The 15,319-nt window shown below is 39.8% G+C and overlaps 1 protein-coding gene across 6 annotated transcripts in view; it reads left to right on the top strand.

The window, feature by feature from the left end:
* Nucleotides 1-13,781, top strand: part of LOC111224737 (non-muscle caldesmon-like) — a 55,588-nt gene extending 41,807 nt beyond the window's left edge. For 4 of the 6 annotated variants that reach the window (XM_022749354.1, XM_022749351.1, XM_022749353.1 and 1 more), the window contains 8 exons: nucleotides 1,164-1,301; nucleotides 5,102-5,145; nucleotides 5,385-5,460; nucleotides 6,265-6,408; nucleotides 6,577-6,672; nucleotides 7,971-8,039; nucleotides 9,752-9,788; nucleotides 12,086-13,781. In XM_022749354.1, coding sequence (XP_022605075.1) covers nucleotides 1,164-1,301; nucleotides 5,102-5,145; nucleotides 5,385-5,460; nucleotides 6,265-6,408; nucleotides 6,577-6,672; nucleotides 7,971-8,039; nucleotides 9,752-9,788; nucleotides 12,086-12,099 — 618 coding nt within the window. In that variant the 3' untranslated portion in view covers nucleotides 12,100-13,781. Of the gene's footprint in view, nucleotides 1-1,163; nucleotides 1,302-5,101; nucleotides 5,146-5,384; nucleotides 5,461-6,264; nucleotides 6,409-6,576; nucleotides 6,673-7,970; nucleotides 8,040-8,384; nucleotides 8,437-9,751; nucleotides 9,789-12,085 lie in introns of all 6 variants that reach the window. The other 2 variants (XR_002665237.1, XM_022749355.1) reach the window with 2 other exon arrangements.
* The last annotated feature ends 1,538 nt before the right edge of the window (nucleotides 13,782-15,319 follow it).

Here is a 15,319-nt window from a genome sequence, read left to right on the forward strand (position 1 = left end):
CTCAATCTAGTGCTGCAGTGACGTTATCTCTCCATACTTCACCGCTATCATGACTCAACCTATTTGCGTCCCCACTCATAGCTCACATATGTCAGTCCTTTTTTCCTCCCCTTATAACAACCTCATCCTCATGTATCTCAAACGTGATAACCTCCCCCAGCGTGTGCTCACATCTGTGCTCAACCACACAACGTCATTCTTTTTCCCTTTCAGCCGCTCACTCTGAGGCCCAGCTATTCTCACTATTACCCAGACTGGTCTTCTTTGTTGATCTTGGCTCTGAATGTGGCGGCCCGTCTCTCGCTATCTGCCCCTGTTCTTCTCCTCTTGTGTGATGTTAATGAGGCCTTTTGGTTTGTAATTAAAAGATGGCCCAGAGATACAGAGAGACTAATTAACCAAGACAAGGCTGCTGGAGAGGCATGATATACTGCCAAGCACCAGCCCTCCTCTTAATACCGTACAAATGGTTCATACATTAATTGTTTAAAAAAAAAAACTCTTGATAATCTGCATGTCTCAAGCTTTCCAAAATGGCTTTTTTTCCTCAGGCAGGCTATCACTGTAAATAAGAATTTGTTCAGAGTAATTGAATTTGTTTCTGACCTGCTTCATTGGATAAAGTAAGTAAATCAATTAGAAGAGTGGCACATATCTATTGTCTGGGTTGCCCGCATGTTGGTTTTCTGTTGGCTGGTGCAGTTTCACATAACCTATGATAATATAAGTACAGTTCTCTTTTATTATTCTGTGTCATAGGAAAGTAATTTGAGTTATACCCAGTTCTTGAAAAAGGAAACATTCTTTGCTGCAAACACTGGGTCTGTTAGTTCATTCCCAGGCAAGATCCTCTAGTGCACAGGAAGTGTGCTTTAGGTTTCCAGCAGCAACAGTGGTTTGTTTAGAGTAAATAGATGAGAAGTACGCCGTTAGCATGAGCAGCAATATCCGGCATGGCTGGACAGACAAAGAACAGAGCGCCACCTACATATGCTCCTGTTATATTGACAGGAAATTTTCCTGTCAACACCAAATATCCTGTAAAATATATTTTTTAGAAATGACAAGGATCTTGAGGATTGCTACTTTATTTCTTTCGAATGTTGTGCTCAAAAGTGCATCTGCTGAACTTCCTTAACTTTAAGTGCGTCTCTCTTTCTCAGGAGGAGAAGAGGAAGATGAAGGAGGAGATCGAAAGGAGGAGAGCAGAGGCAGCCGAGAAGAGACAGAAGGTGGAGGACACTATGGATGGGGAGGATAAACCCTTCAAGTGTGTCAGCCCCCGAGGCTCCTCCCTGAAGGTCAGTCTGACATTTTTGACCTTTCACCTCCAACAACCATGTGTCAAACCAGCTCTATTTTGCCATTTAACTGTTTGCTAAGCACCTTCCCCTTAATTAGTGATACTACGCCTGTCAAGCGTCCCATTCTGGCACGGCACATATGCAGTTCATAATGATGATGACGGCAGATTTCCCACTGGAAATTCTGTATTTCACACAGTCGATTATGCCACCTGAAGAGACAACTGTTACTGGCAGATTTTATCAGCTGTAGCTATTTTATCTAATTAGGCTAACATTGGCTCCAGAGTTGGTTGTAAACTCCTCAGATTAGAGCTGACTTGTGAGTGTTCCCAGCTGACTCTTTTTGAAACAACAGTGTTGTAAAAAGGCGTCTTAAACATGCATTTGGCGGCTACATACTTGATATAATGCTAAAAGCCTGCGGCTAAAGCTAACAGGTCCAGGACAGTAAACATACTAACCAGCTGACCCATGTAAAGATGAGGAAAAAGGTAAAATAATACTGTTATTTCATTCAAACATAACACTGTTTAGCTGCTTAGTTTACATACTTATTTGTATTTTAAAACAGTTCAAGCTTGTAACCCACTAGTGAGGTACACATGCTAACTTTAGCAGCTAACATGAAAGCAGCCAAACACACTTTTGAATAATTTTTTACACTTTTGCTTGTTTTGGAGGAAGACTGCACCATCCAAACTTTTAAGAAACAGAGTATCATACTTACTACAGCCCCCTCATGCTGCTTCAACATGTGGAGAAATCCAAAGCTTGACATGTCTGGCAGTTATTGTTGCTAAGCCGTGATTGGACAGTCGCAGTTCAAGGAAGGGGAAGTTTACCTCAGCCAGTTCTTTGTAAACTGAGATAATTCAATTCAACACTTCAATACTATACTCTTAAATCTGTAACTTTGAGGAACTTTTCCTTCTTGTGCTCTCTGCCTGTGCTGTATTTGCATCCCGCACAGCACACTTGTCAATATAATAGTTCTGCAAATCCCACTCATCTGGCAGTTCAGCAAAGCTCAAGCTAAACATTCAAAATATTTGGAGAGATTTAATGCCAGATGACCCGTATCTGCCCCTCTCACCTCTTTTAGCTCTTTGCATGAAGTGTTATCTGATTAAGATGAAGGAGTGTTCGTAATTGGAAAGAACCTCGATGAACTGAGAGAGACATGTGGAAAAGTCAGCTTCTAGCAAATTTGACTGTCGACTTTGAAATTTTGACTTGTTAACCTGTTTGTCACAAGAAATGCACAAGAAAAAGCAACCCGAATCAAACCAGTGCATACCCCTCACCTCCTCATTCAAAGATAAATGCTTGTCATGGCGAAGGAACATTTAATCAACTCCAATGTGGATAAATGTTTCCAGTGTTGCCAAACGCCAACTCCCACACATCGAAAATCGAGGGGGATTTTCAGCCAGTGGAGAAAATCTAATTAGTGACGGTTAGCAGTAATATATCCATCTGGCCCAGTGCAGTGAGAGTCCAGGCTCGACGTTCAGCTCTAATGGTGTGTGAGCTCTGACCGTAATAGACACACTTTGTTTGTTTGTGGTCAGTTTGTGGTCAGTTTTGTAAATTACTGTATTTTTCCACCCTGCTGCACTTGCCGCACAGACACAGCTTAACTTTTTCGTCATGTTCACTGTAGGTACACCTGTGTTTCTATATATGTGTGTGTGTGTGTGTGTGTGTGTGTGTGTGTGTGTGTGTGTGTGTGTGTGTGGATGGATGCATCTGTCATTTTCATAGATTATACACTATACACTATTGTGTATGACTTGTTGTTTTGCAGTTGTGTTTATGTGACGCTGTATTACCATGTCATAATACAGTTGAGCTGTGTGTTGTATCTTCCAGCTTTGGAGTTATTTTTTTTTATGTTTTTCGCCAACTGCATCTAAGTGAATGCCATATAAAGACCACTATGTTCTACACTTATTTTATGCAAGAAAATGAATTTAAAGATATTGAAAACCGTTTAATAATTTTTTGTCACTTGGGGGCAGTAGAACACAAAATAGACGTATTATCACCTAATGAAGTTGACATGGCTATAAATGTTAGTAAACAGTGTTGGCTAACATGTTAGCGACTTCAGCATTCATTTGGAGACATGCTTCTGGCCTTTTTTTTTTTACTTTGTTTTGTCTCAAACAACTCTAAAGAAAAATATCTCTATTTCTGTCTTTAGCTTCTAAATCCTCCACATGTTGAACTTTGTCTCAGTGCTGTTTGGTGCTGAGCAAGTAATGTACAGTTGGCCTGCTGGCTGCTGCTTCTGGAAACAGCAGTTGATGAGAGCAGTGAGACTGAACCAAAATATTAAAGTTGCGGTTTGTAAAACCAAAACAAAAGAGCTGAAAAAACCCTTAGAGTCGTTTGACCCATTGTCAATATAAAAATATTGATTAGTATAGATTTAAAAAGCGATTTGATTATCACAGCACATAATACGGAGTGTCCTAATGCGCACATAAATGGACAGAGCACATAAAAAGGGATTCATACCTATCTTATATGTTGCTAGGGCCAAACTAAAACTACACAACAGCAGTTAGACCTGCTTTTTCATTTTGTCACATAAATTTTCTCGCTCCATTTATGTGCTGAGTGCATTTCATGCTCCGTCAGTTCTTTTCTATTTCAAATTTCAAAACTGCATGTTTCTGAGGACATACATTGTTTTCCTCATTACCTCTTGCCGTTATGTGTTCTTTGCCTGACAACAGCCATATTATGGCACTTGTTACACTAAAACACGGAGAATTGTGCCCTGCTATCAGCAATCACCTCCCAGTGGAACACACAGTCCCAGGAGCTCGCCTTCATGTTATCAGCAGTAAACCAGCATAACCCTGCTCCATACTATAGATAAAGTGCAGTGTTCTCTGGGAGAAAAGGACAGAGGGACAGAATGAAGGACAGGTTGCGGGGATGCAGGGAAGCGATTATGGTTAACAGGATTACTGTAACTGCGTTCGGATGGATACAGCTCTTTAAAACGCGTCTGAGAATGGGGAATTTCCTGTCAGGGAGTATTTTGGGAACTCCCACATTCGGTAGCAGCCAAGCGCAAGGTCTTTTTTCACAGAGAGAGGGGGCAGAGAGCTTTTTCTGCTGTTTCTTCTTTTGTCCGTTTAAAGGTTTTTTTTGTGAGTGTCTAAGGAGCACATGTGTTGCCCCCTCTTTTAGCCTTTTTGTCGTATATCATAAACAATCCTCTGACATTCCCACAGTCTAAAGGCAGAGATAGGGGAAAGCTTGCTGTGTTTTTTCTGTGTGTGTGTGTGTGTGTGGGCTTGTGTGCATGTGAGACACACCACTGAGGCACACCACTGTGTGCATGTCTTTCAGATCATTTTGCACACACAGGGATCAGTTACAGTGTGTGATCCTGGTCAGGAGAAGCCAACTTACAGACCATATGAAGAAACTAGACAAAATGAAATATAGACCATTAATCAAATACAGTCTGTTGTAGTTAAATGATTGTTGAAGTACATTATGCTATTTAAGTTATGAATCATCATTACAATTAAGAACAGAATCACATGTCTACATATACAAACTTCAGTCGCAAATTGGTTTTACAGTGAAACTCCTCACAAACAATAAAGAAACAAAATAAGCATGGAAATCAGAAGGAGGGCTGGGTTAAACATCTGTTTTGAGGCTACTGAAGAGTGAAGGAAGAATGTTTTGTGTTGCAGTGATGTATGCATGAGTGGAACATCACTGCGATATTTATAACCCAGAGACTTTCTAACCTTTCTCTACAGATCGGAGAGCGGGCAGAGTTCCTCAACAAGTCGGCGCAGAAAAGGTAAGAACACAACTAAAGCATGATCAACCAGTGTCTTGTTGTCCCCCCGGTAACAAAGGTTTTGCTTGAGCATGCAAACCTTGCAGCAGTGGGTGTAGGAAAGATGTAACCCAGAGCTGAAAGTTTAACTCCTATTTGAGTGTTTACTGTGAAGGAAATAAAGATCAAATATTATATGATATTTAAAGTGGTTGCATTTGTTGTGTACTGTATGCTAACTGCTTGCTTTCACCCAGCAGCTCAGTGAAGATGTCTCATTCTCCTGTGGTGTCCAAGATAGACAACAGGCTGGAGCAGTACACCTCAGCTGCTCAGGTAAAAATGCAGAACTTGTGTCATTTGAAACATTTGGCCTAAACCCATCTGGGATTACAAGACACCACTGTGTGTCAAACATCAAAAATATAACAAGACATCTCCCATGGACAGATGTACAAACATGGACTAAGGTCAGCGTTAGGTTTAGGTGAATTATAAAATGTTTTTTTTATGTGATTTTAGCAAAAACTAGCTGGAAAATCTGCAATACTTCAAGACCTCTGACCTTATATACTATAAAATATGTGGAACTCAAAGTTATTTTTTAATTGGTTGATTCATTCATCCATCCACTTTTCGGTTGCTTATCCATGCTGTTTTAAATGATTAATTAATCATAATATTGGGAATTACAGTTATATGCAGCAGGGAAGTACTAATGAATTCATGCACATGGTAATTAATCCTGGGACATATCATTTCTACTGGTTTTCCATAACTTTCATATATATGATCATCAAGCTGGTATTGAATTACATTAAATAATGATGCAGAAACCTTTCGGGCACCCTGAACGTGATATCACATTGCAAGTAGCATAAAGGACAATTTGAAATCAGATTTGAGCAATAAGACAGACACAAATGTCTAAAACCCTGAATATAATTAGATATTGAACTGCCAAAAATCAATTTCCATAACCAATTCCACTCTTACTGTAAAGAAAACTAAACAATCTGATTTTGGGAGCCATTCTGGGACTAAAAGTAGTCCAAATGTACCCTGCCTGTGCCCTGTTTAAGTGGATCATAACAGCTGTCCCCTGCTATTCTCCAGTTTAAACCTGCCACTTTGTCTCAGCAGAGAGAGAACAAGGAGTCTCGTTCCCCTCGCTCAGGAGCGGTGGATCTGCCCATGGTCACCGACAGCATACGAAACATCAAGAGCATGTGGGAGACAGGCAACGTGTTCACCTCACCTGGAAGTGGCGGGAGCACGTTCAAGGTAAAAGATGAGGTGGTGGAGGATGTGAGACAGCTGATTGTGTGACTGGAGCAGGGAGAGAGGGAGAGAGAGGGAGAGAGGAAAGAGCCCAGTTCCGTGGCTCTTCCTGCTCAGCCCCCGTTGCCGATGACAACCAGACTTAGCTGACCTTTGACCTTGTCCAAACAGGAAGCAGCTGTGATGAAGACAGGCGTGGCAGGCCGCATCAACGACTGGCTGAATAAAACCCCGGAGAGCGGCAAAACGTCAGGAGGGAGGCCAACGGTATGTCTCCATAGGTCATCGTCGTAGCAACTCCTGTGGCTTCTGCTAGCAAATACAGTATATGTACTGTGCCGCTTAGGGCCCTATAGAGAAATACATAAAAAACTATAAAATGGCAGATGCAGCTGTGTTGGTTGATCTGCATCATGGTTAGAGTCATCTTTATATATCTGAAGGCTTGTTTTGACTTGTCTAACATGGCTTTCTTTAAATCCCAGGATCTGAACACCTACTTTAAAGACCCAAAAAAATCCTCCTTACCTTGAGTGACTGGGTCCTATATGAATACAAAATTTAGTGCCATAGTTTGAACAGTTTTTGAACAGTTGGTTTTGTGTGGTCACTGTCAGTCGAATTTGGTCAAAACATCCACAGAGTTCTGAAAAAAGCATATTATCTGAGTTTCAGAGTATTAAACTTTTATGAATAATGATTTAAGTAACGTGTCCACTTGTAGTTGGAGTAAATACAGAACTTGACACATGCATTTAAAGTGTTTGCAACCTTTCAAATGCTCTTGTCTGAGCATATTTGTATTAAGGATTCAGTAGTCAGTCATGCATAGGAGCTGCATTCATTCAAGCAAAGACTGGTCAGCTTCATAATAAACTGCAGCACTCTCTGCAGTGTTATTACGGTAATGGTGCAATTACTGCTGGTCACGTTCATTACAGTTCATGTTTTATAATGATTCTCAAATGATGCAGTAGAAGCAAGTCAGGTCGTCCTTGTCCACATTTGTGAGATATTATCTGTCTGGTGCCACCTGGTGGCCACTCATCAAAATAACTTGTGCAGATCTGAGCTTGCTACAGTCACCTCTTAGATCTGTCATAATATCCAGATACAGTGCATGTGTATATTTTAGATTTGGTATCAGTTTGGTGTATAGTGTCACTTAAGCATTTTATCTTAAGCTCTCATAAGCTTTTCTAGTGTTTTCTCTCATGCTCACATCCTGCCATCCTTCACTCCAACAGTACCTATATTTTACCCAAATATTTATGTTAGGGCTTTCCATGCTGCAGATTCTGGCTTGTGCTAAAATTGGTAACACACAGCAGAGGGTATGAGAGGAAACTTTGAGCACAAATATTTACAAAAGAGAGTGTCCAACAAGTGATAGGTTCTGTCATTCCTTAAGCTCTCTTCACCCCTCCTGTCATTCCTTCCCTCGACATCTCAGGTACTCTGCCAACACCGCAATATGATGACTATCTTCAAACTGACCTACGAATGCTGAGCACTGCTGATATGCTGCTGTTGTTTGCCTCTTGTTTTCTGTCTCCCTCTCACAGGACCTGAAGCCTGTTGACGTCACCAACAAGAGGAGTCTATGGGAAAACAAAGGCGCCTCTCCAACCAAGGTAGCTTTTATTGATTTCAGACTATCCACTGTCCAGTGTTGTGTAAAAAAAGATTTGTAGGGTGATCAGAGTACCAGTCTCACCCACTGGGGAAAATCCAAGTGAGCTTTACACATCTGGAGTTTCTCCAGATGAAGTTTAACTATGCCAAATTGGTTTGTGGTCTTGGAAGGATATTCTGTGGTTTTTCATGGTTTTCCAGTTGTTGTCAATCTTAATTTTGTTAAAGAAATTGTATAATATTAAAATAATAATATTAGACTGTTAAAATAATCTCACAATTTTTTAAACCCTGGTGTGGCAGCGACGGGAGTAATAATCACTTATGTTTGTTTTTTTTTAAAGAACTCTCATAGCTAGTTGACCTCACCATTAAATCTGGAATAAGCCTGGAGAGGTAAAAGAGTTCCATGTTTCTTCAAACTGCTTATCACACAATGAGCTCACACTCTGCTGTCACACTTCTTTGCTCTCCGTCATTGGCAGGGCTGTGCTCTGTTCTGCTCTGGTTGGACACTGCTGCTTATTTTAATCACAATGATGATAGATATCTAATAGCTTCAGTCCCAAACGAGGTATTGACAAATGTGTCATCTGTTACATTGAAGTTATTAAATACCATAGCTTTTACACTCAAAGTCACAATATTTTAGAGGATGTCATTATCTGAATTATGTAAATATTGAGCAATAAACAAAAATTGCTTTCCAAAATGCACATAAAGCATTTTGGAATTAAACCCCTCTCTTGTAAAACATGTTTGCCAAATGCTCTAAGTGTTGTAAAATTAAAGGAACAAAATGAACATCAACAAAGCCATAGCAAAGCCAATTTTAAAGAAGGATTACACTGTTGACTCCATTAACACCCATAACTTGTTAAAGCCGACTCAACAAAACCCAGAAGATTACAGTTCAGTGTAAATTCTGTGTCGTAAAAACCTTTAACAGTGCGCCTGTTGTCCAACTGCGGGCTGAATGCTTTTCATAAATGGCTGTATCACATCACTGCTCCTTCTTCTGACAACCACAAATCACTGCTCTCCGTCCAGCTTCACTTGACTTTTTATTGCCCTAATGGAGAAACTGTTTACAGCATTCTTTACAACTAAGCCGCCTTGCTGAGTTCGCAACGGCAGTTTGACAGATTTGAATCACTGTTATCACCTCACATTTTCAAACAAGTCTGACTAAACCTGACATGAATAAATTCTTATCTTATTTTCTTTACATGGATGAAACTGTGTCTGTAGAACTGCTGCTTAATAGAAGTGAATCGCCACATTTTAAAATAGAGCATGACAAGGATGTCCTACCTACCCACTTACTTTCCTATAAACTTTCCTTCCTTCCTACTCTGGTAGTGGTGTGTTCCTGCAGCCAACAGCTGCCGAGCAGGCCGGGGGCTGTGGTCCGCTACAGTGAGTAGTGGGGTTGGAGGGCACCAGGCGGTGGTCTGCACTGACGTAAAAAGGGCCCTGGACAGGAAAGGTAGCGGTTAGCAACCTTGTCATTAGCTAACCGTGCTATGCTGTGATGTCAGGGGAGGCAAGAGAGCAGGATGATGATTGGTGTAGGTTCAAGAGTCTGCACAGATGGAAATGTTACATCAGAAGTGAGCACTTGCTGCTTTAGCTAGAAGCTTTATAGGTGTGTTTTCTGATTTCCTTCATCTTTGCTGCTTTACTACCTTCCTGTCCTCGTGTCTTGCAGGTGGCAGGCAGAGGGGAGACCAAATCAGTCGCCAATGGTGAGTTTTTACAAGACACCAAGAAAAGTATCAGCTTGTAACTGTGGAGCTTGTGAATTTATGTGCAAGCAAACATACAAATGGGTGGGCATGCATGCTGCAGTTGTCTGGTGACCTTGTGACTTGTGTCGACTTTTCAGAACCTCTGAAACACTGTCTTGTTCTTAGCTCTGCCACAGTGCATTTTTTCATTTTTCTAATTGGTTTCAGAAACCAAATGACAGGGGCATTTTTTCTCAACCCATAGAGAAACAGCTAATCCTTTAGTTGAGGTAAAAACATGGAAATTACCCAAATGAGTTGCAAGGTTTTAACCCAACAGTGACAGTATGCTGTTATAAGCATGTAGGCATTTATAATACACATGGAGACACATATACATAAAACTGACAGTACATGCAGTAATTTTAAATATAAATGGTAGCTTGACACTTGAAAAGGGACAGGGACAGAGAATTTCTCATTGTCAACCAATTGTTTCTCCTGCTAGCTAAGACCTACACTGGGAGGACATAACATGCAGAGGGGTTCAAGCTATTCACCCAGGATCCCACCTACATCCCTTCAGTAGGCTTGACCCACTACTAGAAGTAGTTCATGCAATGAAAAGCATATGATCCCTCACTGGTTTCCCACCAGCGAACATAACAGATGTGTTTGTTGGGATAAATGTTTAAGCATGGAATTACAGATGGCGGAATTATGCTTTTCCGTCAATACTTGTAACCATCTCCGCAGACCTGCTCAGAAGGTCTTACGGGTAACCATAGGTCACAGAGGCTCGCATAGGAAACTCAATAACATCTCGTGTGGACCTACACATCAAGCGAGTTGATTGGTTGATTCTACCTGTGTCAGGACTCGAATACCCATCGGACACAAAAACAAACCTAAAGGTTCTAGTATCCAAGTAAAAAAGTGTTCACGTATGTGCAGCTCGGAGAAGGTGCAACCTTTCATTAAGTGTGTCATCTTGTCACTGGCTTTTTGATTTATACAACACCATGTGTCCCAAAACCAATAACTGACCCTGTCATAACCCAGCCTGCAGTCTTTTTCAGGCCGTCTGGCCTTCTGCTCCACAGCGTTTTAGGATGCCACTTAAACATTGCTTGCTATTTTAAAATCAGATCTGAGTGCAGCCTCCTCCTCCTTTTGTTCCACCCAGAAGAGGGGTTTTGGCCTTGAGGGATTCCGTACACGTCTGCCTAATGTGTTGCTTGTTCAGCACACAGGATCATACACACACCAATCTCACCTCTGTAAACCCACTCAACAGCCATCTCGACACCACTCAAACCTTTCAGCTTTTCCACTCATGTGCACGTCCACTCCTGCTGCTCAGACCGCAGCCCTGCCTCTTGGAGTGTCAGAGGCGGTGCTCCTGCCAGGCCGGGTTGTCACATTAATAGCTGGTATGTTGGAGATTAGCACACCATCACAGTCTGACTCAGAGGATGACAGAGGCTTTGTATAGATTTTGCGTTTCTCGCTAGTAGTTGGCTGCAGGACTTTACAGACATATGAAACCACACCTGGACCACATACAAGTTAGCCTCTCCACATGCTTGGCTCTGATAGAGGACTTCCAAAATAATGCTCACCATTTTGGAAAAAAGCGTAGGTGGAAATTTCACTCTGACTGAATTTATTGAATTTAGAACAAAAACTCTCAAGTAAGAATTTTTTGGTCTCCATTGTACAAGATGGAGAAATATTATTGTGTACAACAGTGTCTAACTCATGGAACACAAAGTCCTGGTCTGCCTCAAGTTTGCTTCACTAAACTTGCCAAAGATGCAAAAATGTCCATGAACAAACTCCTGTTCCTCTGTATTTTATTAAGTCAGATGAACCTATCAAGAACCCTTCTGTAAATATTTTGCAGTGATGTGGCCTGTTTTGACATGTGGGTTTCGACCATGAAATGTAGAACAAGACAAATTTCATGATGATCAGTCAAATAATTGTTGAGATGTTTCACTAAAAACCAACCAACCAGTCTTGTTAATGCAATAACAATCTTAAGCATTGCATCCAACAAACATCCTAAAACAGTAAAATTGTTGACTTACTTCTTTTCCATTGAGCTGTTTACAGTCAGTTTTCTTGGAGCCAGCATCAAATAGCCTTGTAACTGTGTGTTTGCTGCAGTTAACTGCGTGTCTACAGCTCTTCGCTGTGCTGTCTGCTTCATGGTTTGACCCTTAGTGTTGGAAGGTCAGAGTCATTAACCCACACCTGCCTGCAGACTGGTAGTAAAGCCTCTGATTGACCTGTTGTGTGTCTTTCACCAGGGATGGGGCACTAATGTCTTGAAGGAGCCACTGAAGACGGGGACCACGACAATCCAAGACTCTTCCTTTGACTTTGTCTTAAGAACCAAATAATGACCACACTCCCAAGAGGGACCCCAAGAAAACAGAGGGACAGGAGAGACGCTGTCCAAGCACTGTACCCAAACAAGATCATATTTTTGTACGGTTGCCACGTGTAGTGCCTTTGCACAATGATTTTTGCTTTCTAAAAGAAACGAAATGCTGTGAAATTTGGACATTTGTAATTACTGTTACTAATTACTTTATACAATCCTGCCAGGAAGAAAAAAACTAATTAAATTTAGATTTATCTGTTGTACTCCATGCCTACAGTTTTGATAGAGACAGAGTAGATGAGTTAAAAGTTTCCACATTCCAAAGAGATGGGTGAAATCAGTTCTCTCCCTCACACAGATCATTTTCCATCTCTTTTTTTTTAATTTATATTTAAAGCAAAAGCTTCACACATTGCTATTTTATTCAACGTTCACCAGTTCAGGATAGAAATATAAGCACTTCTAGAATTTAGCTGATTTCACTTTTATTATGTCTTACCAATAGTGCAGCATTGGTCTGAGTAATATATGTTAGCACATGTGATGTTTTGAATATGACCTATCATACTGTATCATATATAACATCTCTATACTCCTAACAAAAGGTATTTTTGCTTTTTTGTATCCAGAAACTATTCACCAATGGGCAGTTAATTTTGGAGGTGACAGGAGTGTTGAATATTCAGAAGGCCATTATGACTTTTATTATCCTTTATGTCATTTAATTTATGTGTTTTTAATGTGTTTTTTCTTTTCTATTTCTAGCTGTTTTTGTAGCTTTTGTATCTGTTTGATCACTTTAAAATCTTCAGACATTCCTCTTAAAAAGCAGGTGCACAAGGTGCCTTCACTGCTCAAAAGCTGTAGGTTTTATAATGTAGGAAATCGGCAAACCAGCCTTTTTTGTTTTTAAATCTACCTTTAACTTCTTTTTTGCCTCTATGCACACTCTTATGCTCAGCGATCATTTTCTAATTGAGGGCATACAAAGTAAAATCAGGGTGCCTAAGTATTTAGCAAGATACAGTACAAGGATATTTACCACTATGTAACTCTTCTGGCCTTATGATTGCAATGACAACATTTATGACAGCTGAGGTACAGTACATAAAAGCCTCAAAGCAACTCAGTATGATATTAAGACTTGTGATTTTCATGTTTATTTTTCACTAACATGGTCTTAAGTAGCGCATTCCCTTTCACTAGTTTTTGCGCGACACAAGCTTTGACAAGCACATGAATGGTTTGACAGGGCATTAAATTGATCCATGTTACTGCTCAAAAGTCTGACAATCACATTCCATTGCTCCTGAAAAGAGCAGGGGGGCTTGACCAAAATATTTTTAAGCGTGATTTAATGTGACATTTATGTTTTTTAATACAATGGTTTCATAATGCCGTATTGTTTTTTCTACAACCTTGTTTTTTTTAATTCTTTTATTTCCATGTTTAACCAGACACTTGTTGTTTGTGTAGCGATAAGCCTATGCAAAAAACACTATCTGTAGTCTCTCTAAACACTCCCAATGTCATACAAGTGGGCAGTTTCCAACTGGATGGATGTTTTAAACATTGTACCCTTGACTCAACAACAGCAATAAAGACATTGAGGTATTCCACATTGTTAAGTTTCCTTACATAACTCTGCGTTCTACCAAAGACTACATTATGTGCTGTATATGTCCATTGTTGCAAGAAATGTTGAAATAATTAGTCAATTAATCAGTTGATGTGGGGCCATGAAACTGACCAAATACAGTAGGTTATCAGAGAAGTTAAAAAGCTGAACACATACATAAATAGTGTAGTTTGCTAGACAATTGAAATATGAAAAGTAAAGTTATAAAGTTTCATGATTTTCTTTCAACCTCCTATCAGTTGGTTAAAAAAGCTTTTTTACCTTTACCACCAGTCATTAGATTTACAACTGAAAATAAAACTTGAAATGAAACTATAAACTCTTCACTAGCTCACATTTTAGTTTTCAACTCCTTCATTCTCCTATTTTGGGGGGTCTTGGCCAGTGATGTACATCCAAAGTCTTGGCACAATAAATTTAACACTTAACACCCTTTTCTGACTGCTTTACTGATGTAGTAAAGATAAACACATGGTCTTTCAAGTAGCATTAGCTTTTTAACTAATGTCACTTTGCTGGGTAAGTTTTAATTTGTTTTATCAACTAATTGGAGGCAACCTATACAACTTTTTACAATATCTTAATCATTTATTAACAATTATCCTAATTTATATTTGCTCAGTTATATATTTTAATTTTATAATAACCTTTTATAGTTGAACAAATATTCAAAAACATTTCGCTGGTTTCATTTTCTCAAATGGGACCAACTGCTGCTTTTCTTCATATTGTACTGTATAATTGTAAATTGAATACGTTTGGATTTTGGACTGTTGGTCTGACAAAAGTATTTTAGAATTTTATTACAAAATGTCCTTTTCAACATTGTGATTAAAATTGTGATTAATTGTGAATAATTAATCATAATTTATGCACGAACCATTGCGACCTTAGTAAAGGCTATATTTGTACAATTATATTGTCTTCAAGGATAGGTGACACACAAAGGACCCAGTCATTGTCAAGCCCTCTGTTGCCTTCAAGTGCTGTCGGGAATGTGGGCAATATAATAATGAATTGAGTCGACTTGAATGGATAACTTTATCTTGGATCAAGTGGCCAAAACATGATGTGTTTACAGTGTCAGTGAGCATTTGATGGTAGAAGGCTGATCGGAAAGGTCTTGCATAAATTCAGGACCTCAAAACTGCTGCCTGTCTTTTTTCTACTTTTCATTTTGCTTCAGCAGCACAAACGCAGCCGTGTTTTGATGTTTCTTAGAGACAAAAAGAAACAACAACCACAAAAAAACTTCCCAAGATCAATTTTATTTCCAGTCAAAAAGTCATTTGAGGTGGAACAAGTTGTATTTCCAATTTCTGGCCTCGGTTGAAGCAGATCACGAGGAGCACTTGAAGGCAGCATTCCTCCCCAGGTGTAACTCATCTTTCTGCCTCCAACAATAGAACTGACAACCCTAACCAGTCATACAAAAGATATGTGGTCACATGACAGACAAGGTTGTATTAAGTATGCTTTTTGGTGGGGTAGATGATTGAACTTGTCTCTATCTGGATG

This window comes from Seriola dumerili, unplaced genomic scaffold, assembly GCF_002260705.1.
Source record: "Seriola dumerili isolate Sdu_G_001 unplaced genomic scaffold, Sdu_1.0 BDQW01000138.1, whole genome shotgun sequence".
Taxonomy (NCBI): Eukaryota; Metazoa; Chordata; class Actinopteri; order Carangiformes; family Carangidae; genus Seriola; species Seriola dumerili.